General features: G+C 39.6%; 1 protein-coding gene across 1 annotated transcript; it reads left to right on the forward strand.

Moving 5' to 3' along the window:
• Positions 1-1,541: 1,541 nt before the first annotated feature.
• Positions 1,542-9,472, forward strand: LOC105005800 (probable calcium-binding protein CML20). Its single transcript, XM_020046369.1, has 9 exons — positions 1,542-1,626; positions 2,300-2,368; positions 2,452-2,584; positions 2,947-3,056; positions 7,244-7,278; positions 7,894-7,957; positions 8,447-8,579; positions 8,823-8,932; positions 9,078-9,472. Exons 2-9 carry the CDS (start codon positions 2,308-2,310, stop codon positions 9,101-9,103), a joined length of 672 nt encoding a protein of 223 aa, XP_019901928.1. The 5' UTR covers positions 1,542-1,626; positions 2,300-2,307; the 3' UTR covers positions 9,104-9,472.
• The last annotated feature ends 2,593 nt before the right edge of the window (positions 9,473-12,065 follow it).

Below are 12,065 nucleotides of genomic sequence, written 5' to 3' on the forward strand. Positions count from 1 at the left end.
AACAGCACAAGCTACAGTTGTGTCTCAGTATAACATACACATGTTGTTGGGAATGTGAACCCATTATCAAAATAGCTGAAATAAAACAAAAATCTCCAGTTTCTCAATACCAGAAACTTATCCAACAGACTGATACCCCTAAACACCCAACCTGTCAACTAGAGTCTATTTAATCCAGAAATCAACTAGTGGCTTTTCATCCAGAAATTCTCTTAGGTGGCTCGTCCCCTGACAGCTGAGACCAGAGCCTTCCCTTTAGCCTGGGATGAGGTTGGCGATGGAGAGGTAGACTTGGACAGTGGGTTAACTAGGCAATCAGGGCCTAACAGTTATGATTCTAGTAGCAGTTCAAATATCAATGGATCAGAAACCCAGTTTGAAATGTAATTAAAAAGTAATGAAAACTCTACATTCTATATATTGACCAGGTGGAATTAACCCATTTCATTTTTTTTTTAAATCTCTGACTTTGGCGTTCTTTTAGTTTGAAGAGAAGCCGCACATGGTCTCCGCGAATCTTCTCAGTACCAACTTGGTCCAGCCTTTGTCTGTCAGTACAAGTGGTGCTTCAGTTTTAATAAAGTAAAATATGATATTGTAAACCAATATACAAAAGTCTCTTTGGCTTAACCCTTTCGTCGCCTTCAGCTGTCTTTCTCTGATGGAAAGTTTATAAATAAATAAATGTTTCACCATAAATATTATAGCACCTGTCTTCATATGACAGTATGTGATGTATCCCAGTCATGTCCTTGACAGGCTGCTCCTTGTGTGAATATGAGCATGTGGCCTCTGGTAAAGAGTCAAGTCTATATTCTTCTCATCTTAATCCAACTGTAGCAGATCTTCTAAACCAATTCACTTTCTACTCATGATTATTAATACACTGTAGGCTCAATGGATGGAACCTATAGCCATACGGAAGGAAGATGAAGGATTGGGTTTTCACTCAAAACTTTGGAACCTTCCGGATCATCTTGACCAACTGTCAACATCATACTGCATATTGATCTTTCAACAACTTCTAACACGTTTAAATGTGACAAGCACTTGTTTGGGGGTGATTTTTATTTTTTACAAATATGACAAGCGCAATATTTTCTAGCATTAGAATGATGTACAAAATGCTGAACTGGACTAAACAGGCCTACGTTATATGAATATTGCAATTAGCAATATATACTTTAGTTTCCATTTATTATGGTTATTAGTATCTCAAAACAGTAAAATGTTTATATAAATCATACAAAACATACATTTTCAGGAACTCTGAGTTTCCCAACTGCCATGTTGTCGTTATTGCAGACAAAGGGTCATGTTTCAAAAAACCGCATTGCAGACATTTTACCTCCAACATGCAACTGAATGAGTATAGCAGCTTAGCGCCCAAAAATGCCTCTCTTGCGTTTCGCCCAAGGACTGCATGCATATCCATAGTTGAAAGGATAAAAATAGCACAATTTGACCACGAGACACATTTTTTCCAAACTAACCCTAAGCACACGGTGTGTGTTACACCTTGTAGAAGGAGGGTATATAATGTGTGAGCTATGGGAGCGCTGCTTCATCCGGCCCTACACTGAGCTACAGCACCCTCCTTGCCACTCGTCCACTAATCCTCCAAAGGTGAGTTCCCTCAAGAGGACTGATGCTCTAACGTTTTGACCGCCAGTGGTTCTCAACCTCGACAACGTGCCAAGACTTTTCATCACGGAATACATTCCATAAAAAATGAAGAGCGAAAAGTTTCTGCCTGGAATGCGTTTGGAGTTGGAGTAAAAAATGATGAGTTCATTTAATGGGACTCAGCGTTTACCTGAGAGACGGAAATGAAGGACTCCTGTCATGGGTTTTGGTGCACAAGGAATCAAGGACCTTTCTGTTTAATAACTACGGTCAATGGCAGGATATTTGTGTGCTAATGGTTGAGAAACAGAATATAAACAGGCTGCAGAGCTGTTGGAAGTCAAGGAAAGGGAAGATCTGACAAACAGGTCTAGTTGAGCTACAGGTTAAAGGTCACACCATATTGCTATAGAGGCTTTGGCTTAATGAGGGCTCTGGCTTTACCCATAGAGGAGATTTGAATGTAAACCCGTAGGCTACAAACAACTCAGAACCGATGAAAAAACTATTTCTTATCCACTTCAATTGGGAAAAGATCTATCTACATATACATTCCTTCTAAATGCATTTATTTGACTTAATTTGTGGTCAAAAGAGTTGATATTATTGGGATTACTTATATTCTGGCAAATATTCATGTTCATCAGATATTATTTTTCCTCTAATTTCTCAGAATCTAAAATGGCTTTCAAGGGAATGCTGAAGGACGAGGATGTGGCAGCCGCCCTGCAGGCGTTCGCAGGTGTGTTGACCTCAGCAGGCCAGACAGGGGTTCAAGGGCAAATGATGACCAGATATGATGACCAATGTATTTTTCCCTCACAGCCGCCGACTCCTTCAACCACAAGCAGTTCTTCGCCAAGGTTGGCCTGGCCGGTAAGTCCGATGAGGATTTGAAGAAGGCCTTCTACTTGGTTGACCAGGACAAGAGTGGCTTCATTGAGGAGGAGGAGCTCAAGTAAGTCTCCTATTAAACCAGATGATACTGTCCATACAATTCATATTGTCCAGTACAATTCAACACCACTCTTGAAACGGCAGTGAACACACATTTTTACCATTCCTTGCTTTTCCCGCACCACCTTTTATAGTAATTTGATTACATAAGGGTAACAAAAACCCCACCCTGAAAAGTAACTTCACATTTGGGCTACTCCTTTCAGCCTATTCTGATGAGGTTCACAAATGTCAACATTTTAGCAGAAATAGATCCACGGGTCAATCTGAGGGTTATTCAAATTCAACTTAAGAATTAAAAGCCATGAATTGGCATTTAAAAAGCAGATGTCCAAATCCCTTTCTTCTGTCCTCTCTCTCCAGGCTGTTCCTGCAGACCTTCTCTGCTGGAGCCAGGGCTCTGACAGACACAGAGACCAAGGCCTTCCTTGCAGCTGGAGATGTTGATGGTGACGGCATGATCGGAGTCGATGGTAAACAAATCATATTTACACATATAAATCAAACTAGCCTCTACAGCATTCACTGACTCTCTTTCTGAAGGGGGAGGGGACAAATTTAACCACATCATTGTAACAAGTAATTACTTTTAGGAAGACAGAATTACTTATGGATGCCTTGCCACAATTTAATACGATGCATTTTCATCATGTAATAGTTGTGATTTCTGCCTTGTGTCCACAGAGTTTGTTACCCTGGTGAAAGCATAAGTCATCTATCACTCAGTTTTCATCAAACCAGAAATCTGCTGCTGAAGTTATCCTGGCCTGTTGCCTGTCACGCTGTATCTTTTTTATATTCCTTGTATTTATGAATGTCGCACAGACTGACTGTAACCCCACACCCCCAAAAGCGTGTAGACTGTTATGTTTTTTAAATACGTCTTATGTTCGCATTCAGCCGGTGTGCAGAGGTTTACCACCATCCCTTTGCACTTTTTGACAATTGAAATAAATTGACATTTGGATTAGCGCTGACTTCTGTTGTTAATTGTTTGTAATGGTACACGGAGAGACACAACCGAAGAAGCACATTCATGAAGAGTAGGAAGGAAAACAATGCTACGATTATTTAGAATATTGTAGTATACAGGATTGATGCAGCATAAAGCTGTTCCATGATGCCCTTCACACACGTCACTCCAGAGGCTATTGAGAAGTAATAGGAGTATTTTCTGGGACTGATAGTGCCTTTCAGAAAACAAGGACATTGTGCAGCAAAGACCATAAAACCCACTAATAATGATGCAATTATAAAAAAGAAAACCTACACAAAAGAAAAGCAACAAGTAAGTGTATATATTGAACTCATACATCATGTTGAACTCATACATCATACATCATGTTGAACTCATACATCATACATCATGTTGAACTCATACATCATACATCATGTTGAACTCATACATCATACACCATGTTGAACTCATACATCAAACATCATGTTGAACTCATACATCATATATCATGTTTTACTCATACATCATACATCATGTGAACAAATAGATTCGACCTATTTGGATCGACCTGCTTGCACTGCATATAAGAGATAGATATAGACTACATAGCTGGTTCAGAAAGGCGCTGCCAGTAGCTTGGCCTCTTGGAGCCGTTTCTTTAGGGGGCTGACCAGTTGGGGGATCCGTTGGACATGACCAGAGCCAGCACATTCCAAAGGCTGCGAGCCAGCACTCGGCTAGGGTTTCAGAACTCCCAAGTTACACTGTTTTTGTCAATGAGGCACATTTATGAACATGTTTCTCTCTCAAATATCACACGGAGAGACTGTCATACTCAGTGACATAGAAGGACACTTCTATTTATGTAGAGATGGAGGTTGAAGTGAACAAACTGCACCCTGAAATTTTAGTTGCAGCTATTTGTTTACAGTTAGAATGCACAGAAGCTGTATTTCAATATATATTTTTTATACAAATTGAAGGTGAAATTCAGTAGAAGATATTCGTAATGTCGTTCTCTCAGAATGTTAAAATCCCCCACATTGGCTTGGATTCAGTCATGAGTTTCAGAATGGGTCGTCCACTGTTCTGACAAAACCATCTTACAGCAACACTGGTTAAATATTGTCAGGAATACCTACAAAGTACGATGTTTGAGGGAGAAGAACAGAAGGGGAAACACTATTTGTGTCAACGTGGAATCTGTCTGTCAGTGAATGTCAGGGTTCAGGGACTGGGGTTCAGGGATTGGGGGTCACGCCAAACGATTCGGAGGGTCAAGAATGGGTAAAGGAGGGCGTGATTGATAAAAATGATAAATATTACTGTGCCTTTACCATGTAAACATGTCATTTTATGTATTGTTGTGATGTACCATAAAATGATATGTGATGCATCATAAAATGATATGTCTATCCCTATTTAATTACAGGTATTATTTATAATTGATTGGATATAACATGTATACAGATTTTCTATATATTTTTTCTGTTGAATGAAATTATAATTTCCCATGAGTAAGCATTTAACTGTTGGTGTACACTATTTGATGTCCACAACAATCGAAAATAAAATGACAACAACTGTGTGCCGCGTTATAAGCAGCTATAGCTGTAAAACGTCTTCTCACACTGCACTACAAAGCTACACCTCAGCCATCTGCCGTCTGGGGGGAGGGGTCCCGTTTGCAATGGAAACGTGTTTCTTGTGTATCCCAACTCCCCCAGAGAAACCTGCAGGGAGTGGGGTCATGGCCAGGGTCAGGTCCAGAGCTCCCAGGGCAACTTGGGGTTAAGTGCCTTGATCAAGGGCACGGTGACACAGTTTTACACCTTGTCAGCTACATTCCAAATGATACCACATTCCCTATAGAGTGCACTACCGGACGTCATATGTTGCAGTGAATCGACAGGGAATCGAGAGCCTCTTTGGATCCATCCACACTGTTACAGTACGCATACTGAGTCAAACTGGATTGATATACGGTACTGTAGGCCTAGCTGTTACGTAATAGCCCATCCCAGGTCTGGACGTTTGAATGACGGTGGGAGTACACCTATCACTTTTCACTGTTCTCATAAATAGCAGCATGGCCATAATGAGAAACGGCTTGGAGGATAGTGGGAGAGGTGAAAGGGACCAAAATAACACCAGGCACTCCTCAATTAGACAGAGGGGACGAATGACTCAATCAAGCCTTTGTGCCAAATACATTCATACCAGGGTCCCTTGGCCTCTTCCCCCCGGACTGACTCATTCATAAAGATTGGTTTTATTATCATTATTAATGATGGAAGACTGGGATACATACAATTTACAACACGCATACTTGTGTGTTTGTTTTAAGTATTATTATTCTTTAACAAATGTATAGTATTGCTAGTGATTGCAATGGTAATGGCAGTGTCTGATTATAGTTGGAGAAGCAGGAAGAGTAAAACATGTTGTTATTTTTCTCTAGCTTCAACTGTTCAATATTAAATGCTAGAAGTTTTGTCAAGCAAACATATATTGTATTTAATTGATTGATTTGATAACCTAAACTTGCTTTGGTTTCATTTGCTGGTTCAACAGTTAGTGATAGTTGGTACTGCTATTGCAAGCCAATGAGCAATGGTAACTTTTTAAAGATTTTGACATTTTATAGTTCAAATATGTCAATGAAAGTTGGTTTGGGTTCTCTAGCTTACGGAGTTTGGCTTCATATTGGTTTTGTGTTCATAGATTAATTACACGCTAGAGCCAATATAACATAAGTTTGTAAGAAATCTAGATCCCTGATTTGTTTTCCAAAAGCATAGATAATTGAACAATATTCAGGAATATTCAGGAAAAATATTCCCCAATAAATTGTTCTACTTGCCAGTGATATCAAACCAATTATTGGAATAAGTATATGTGAAGTATTCTCTGAATGATCCTTCCATAATTAGGCCCCATTTAGAGTTGTGAGTGAGTGCATCCGACTATAAACAAATCCCACATACAGAAAATGTTATGATGCAAATTATGTGTATGAATTATTTTGCGATCACGAACGAAAAACAGCACGCTCGTAATTCATGGGATCTACTTTTGTTCCACACGTGAATGCGCAAGAACTTCATTCAGCAATTTTACGCCTGCCAATTTTTTATTTAGAAAGAGCAATTGGACCTGCCCGTTTAAACTGATAAACTGGATTGATGTGTTTCGTCATATAGAGAGCTAGAGAACCCAAACCAACTTTCAGTGACATATATATGTATACATTAACAAATAAAAGTATTAAATATAAAATGTAAATGTAAATATCAACGAAACGAAAGACTTATGTAAGATATTCAGACCCATGTAAGATATTTGCAATAGATTTTTTAAACAAAGAAAATGAATTCAATTAATAACATATTATAATGTACGTTTAGCTCATCAGCCGTATGGCTTTCACTCGATATAAATCTGCATCTGCAGCGAGTGTATTTCATCCATATCAGCAGCATATATTATTAGCTCGGTTTAATATTAAGCACTTTTGCATACAAGTACCTTTTAAGCGTTTATGCATATATAAATAGAATGGACCCTGACTACTGGACACATTTTCAACTGAGTGCTTTGCATGTGGTGTCCATTACAATATGCCTCATATTTCGTTCGAGTAGAGTATATAAGGTCGAAGTCTTGGACAGTGGGGCTTACACCAGTTGGCAGAATCATCTTAACGAGTCCACTCTAGCCTTAAAGCCAAACCTGAGGTGAGTGTTGCAGAGGGATGAGCTTTGTCAGATCGACAGCATCTTGCATGCGTCTTCAAACCTTCGGCTTTACTACGCCTTCCTATGGAACAGAACATGGGCGAGATCTCTACTAAAAATGCCATCTGAATTAAAGAAACTCAGGAAAAGTTTTTTTTGACCCATTGGAATAAACAAGAAACCAAATGGAAGGACATCATTCAACATAAATCACTAGGCTACATCATTGGAATGATATAAAATTAATTGACTGCAATTCCGGGCTTTGGAATAGAGGATTATCCATCCTGATGCTCTCTGCAGTGTGAACCTATCCTAACCAAAAGAACCAAAACTAACAAAAAGAACCTAAATTCACCAATAGAATCAGACTTGGTTTAAAGATATTATTAACAAAAATAACCATGTTTTAACCAGAATAACTATGTTATTTTCATTTATATCAGGGGAACGCAATTGTTTAATACAGGCTTTCAATTTTCCAGATATGCAACTTGGATATGCACATAATTCTACGTCAGTAGTTTTAGCTAAAATTCTGAATCAGCTGAGGAACTAATTAACAATGTATTTGCTCCATCCGATCTAACGGCATCTTCTCTGCTGCCTCCACAGCTAATCATGTCCTTCGCCGGTCTTAAGGATGCTGATGTGGCTGCAGCCCTCGCTGCATGCTCAGGTAAACAGCCGGAGACATTCGCCCGTAACTCCGTGACAGACACGCCGCCCATAGCACCACCTACACGCCACTCTGTTGCACCACACATTGACCTGCAGATAACAAGCTGTCTCACTGAAAATTGCTTAAAGCACTGGCAAGGTCTGAGATCTTTTCTTACCGATGAATTTGAAAGCGAGCGTTTCAGTAACTGTTGAAATTGACTGGGTTAAGTAGAAAGCGGTCTGATCATTCACATGCTAACATTGTGGGCGGCGTTCTCTGCAGTGGATGTATTGTGGAAGCTTAGGATATAGATGGGAGAAATGTAGCATGGGAAAATGAGCGATGTAATGAAGGATTAAACATCTGCCTTCAGGGAAATATGTGGCATCACTGCCTTCGGACCAGCCCTGTAGAAGCTGACCGAGCCCTGTACACAGCACTATTTAATATAGATGGGACTGTAAAATCTGCTAAGCGCTAAATGGATAACTGATCTCCCTACAGCTGCTGACTCCTTCAAACACAAGGAGTTCTTCGCCAAGGTTGGCCTGGCAAGCAAGTCCCTTGATGACGTGAAGAAGGCCTTCTACGTCATTGACCAGGACAAGAGTGGCTTCATTGAGGAGGATGAGCTCAAGTAAGGAACCCTCAGATTTTACACTTGGAATCTAACTCCTACTATTGCGGTTTGACTTTCTCCCTCAAGCCTCTCCCAGCTCACAGTTCTAATGGAATGCTTAGAGTGAACTTAAAGCACTCTAAATAGAGCAAACTACTTTTTAAATGTTGGGGCAAAAAAGAGCAGAACTTTAAGTCCAAAATAGAACAGGAAAACTGGTGCGTAGTTTGTATTCACTCTGCTTGCTCTGTACCCATCCAGGCTGTTCCTGCAGAACTTCTCCCCATCTGCCAGAGCCCTGACCGATGCTGAGACCAAGGCCTTCCTGGCTGATGGAGACAAGGACGGTGATGGCATGATCGGAGTTGATGGTGAGAAATATTTAAAAAAAAAAAATGTAACAACAATGACATGATCTTCGCAAGTCTGTAAACTCGCAGTTGTAATTGAGCCTGTTGACATCATTGGACCATTCAAATGATTAATACATTTTTTTTGCGATGTTCACTTTCGCAGAGTTCGCCGCCATGATCAAGGCATAAATAAAGACCTGACCAACACCTCTTGATCCGAAGGAACCACCCAAGACTTCCCTCTTTTCATCTCAACACTTTTATACACACGTGACTGTGGCTGTGTCTGAAATGACACCCTATTCCCTTTATAGTGCACAGCGTTTTCCCAGAGGCTTGTGGGTAAAAGCAATGCACTATACCGGTCACAGGGTGCCAAATTAGACATAGCTTTTGACTGTCTACCCATAGTGCATCTCTCTGTCCACTATGAATGTAAATGTAGTGTGGCTGTGTCTTCTCTGTCCTCGTTAAGAGTTTTGCTTACTGTCAAATCAATGGTGCACTTTTTGGGCAATGGACGTCAGCTGGTATAGAAAAGAATAAACGTTCTTTTTCAATATGGCGTTTCGTCTTATTCTTTTGAGTTTGCATTTAAGTTCCTAACCACTCTGCATAACAGTACACAATTAATTTAGTTGAGAGGGGAATATTATCAACTGACCCAGAAAAGGGCTTTCCCACTAGCCTATTGTATGGCACCTACAATGTTTTTATATAACTTACCCAAAAATCACCACAGCCTGTAATTTCCACTTTGAAATGAAATTAAGTGAATTTGATAAGTGGACAGAACAATCAAGGAGCTGCGCTGGGCTAAGCAAGAGCTTTCATTTTTACATTTACATGTTGGTCATTTAACATACTCCAGAGAAACTAAAAGTTCAAACATTCAAATCAATGTTAGGTTATCTACTGTTCAGAGTAGCAGCGCTTACCCAAGCCATAATAAATCAACAACAACCCTAACCGAAAGACAAAAATAGGCTATTCATGCCAGGGCTAGTGTCAAATTCACTACAGTCATTGGCTACATAATGGTGTACAAAGAGAAAAGAATAGGTACTTCATATGTGTCTTATATTTATTTGTTGATGGATATGCGGTAATCAGTGTATTTCTTTGTGCTTTACCTTGATGGTGCTTTTGTCGGTAAGCATGTCAAGAACAGCATTTAATTAAAACCAATGTCCTGGGCCTAAAAGCACATTTAATGGGAATTCGTTGTAGAACATTCTTTCTCTTATTAATTCAAGTGAAATTACGGATATGAACTGCATTTAAACATGGAACGGTGGAATATCATTTTACTACAAAAACCTCTTATGAGTTTAGAGTCACCATACACAAGAATCCAGATAAAGTCAAGATGCATTTAAGATCTAGTCCTCCATCCAAAATAATAACCATGCATTGATAAAAAGAAACGATGAGATTTGTTGATATCAAACATTCATGATCATGTAGTGCCTTGCGCAATAAAAAAAAATCAAGGTTGCCTCCCACACAGCTCTCATCTTGTTGCTGTTGGTGCTGAGCAAGATATATGTACTCTGCCGATCTTGACTAAAAGTCACTGCCCGACATTAAGGTCCTGACATTGCATATCCTGCGGCCACTCAAAAACCTAAGCACATCCTTCATGCTTGAGTTGGCAGATTTTCCAGATCGGGGGAACCCAAGGCCACAGGTCCTGTATCAACAGTTCATGGTACAGAAAGCTGTCTGTCACGTAGCCTCTTGCACTGACATTGTCTCCAGTTTCTGGACAGTTGGTTCTAAACAACATTTCTAGTATTGGCCCAAACATTCCAGGTCATTCCCTCAACAACCACTTACACAAATGTATTATACCGTTGTTTTAGAAAATGTATATAAATAAAGGATTAGACTTCAAACCCAGTATCCAACTGTATATGTTGAATGATTTTTAATCTTGATGTCTGGTATGAATGTTCTGTATTGAAAGAGAAAATCCACTAGGTGGCATCCAAGTCAAACAATTTCTTGGATTTAGGCAACCCAACTGAGCCCACCAAAGATCTACTGGGGAAACTGTTTTACCTCACTGTAGTGTTTGACACATTAAAAACCTATTATTATTATTATTTTTTATTGTATATCTACTGTAGTGAAAAAGTTTAAGGCAGGAGCACCAAAACAGGTACAAATGATTAGGAAACCATTAGAGAGTAACTTAGGAGGGCCCAGCCTTCCATTAAAATTGTAAACCTGGTGTGATTCGGCCTTAACCACATGGGTGTAGTAAGACATCATGTCAAGATCTAAATACCTATCTAAGGCCCCCAGAAGAACCATTATTGAGGTAAATGGAGAAACGTCCAGAACTCTGGCAATCTGCATAGAACAGATCGTCACACCAAATACAGCCCAAGAGTTGAGTGAAAGATGCTCATCGAAGTCTCTAAGAATCCCAGGGGTCTACAGGCATCTCCTTCCACAATCATTGTCAAAGTGCACAAGTTGAGTATCAGGAAGAGACTGAAAAAACTTGGCCATCATGGGAGGTCAGGAAGAAAAAGGTGTTCAAAAAAAGAATATCAAGACCTGACTGTCGTTTGCCAGACAACACCTGGGTAATGATCAAAACTAATAGAGCAATGTTCTCTGGATGGATGAATCAACGGTAAACTGGTTTGACAATGCCAGATGTCACGGCGAAAACAAATCTCCTGTCTGTGTTCCTCCAACACAGACACGAATCTTAGAAAACATAGTACACAAAATGATTTAGTTATATTTAAAGATTATCTACATTTCTATATCATATGTGATGCTAAATAAAAAGAAGCCTGAACCCAATGTGATGCTTCGGGTGACGGGTCACTTTATCTTGCATGAAAACTGGTTTCTCCTCAGCTGTTGTCTGATCTGACCTTTCATCCTTCATGTCAAAAATGGTTAGTTCCCGAGAGGTTGATTTACTAGAAACAATATTAAAAGGATCTAAAAATGATAAACATGTCTTACTACAAAATGAGCCACTTTCTTTTTGTAAATTGTGCTTGTAAATTGTGCTGTGAAAAAACAGGAAGATTAAGTCACACCCCCAAACATATCATGTCCCATAAATACCTAGGATGTCCTCTTTAAAATATATCAGGATGTATTGCATTGACATATATGGTCT

This window comes from Esox lucius, chromosome 5 (genome assembly GCF_011004845.1).
Source record: "Esox lucius isolate fEsoLuc1 chromosome 5, fEsoLuc1.pri, whole genome shotgun sequence".
Classification (NCBI taxonomy): Eukaryota; Metazoa; Chordata; class Actinopteri; order Esociformes; family Esocidae; genus Esox; species Esox lucius.

Coding starts and splice junctions, on each gene's coding strand:
- LOC105005800 (XM_020046369.1), top strand. CDS start 2,308: ATGGCTTTCAAGGGAATGCTGAAGGACGAGGATGTGGCAGCCGCCCTG. Junction 2,585..2,946: donor ATTGAGGAGGAGGAGCTCAA/GTAAGTCTCCTA, acceptor CTCTCTCTCCAG/GCTGTTCCTGCAGACCTTCT. Junction 8,933..9,077: donor TGGCATGATCGGAGTTGATG/GTGAGAAATATT, acceptor TCACTTTCGCAG/AGTTCGCCGCCATGATCAAG.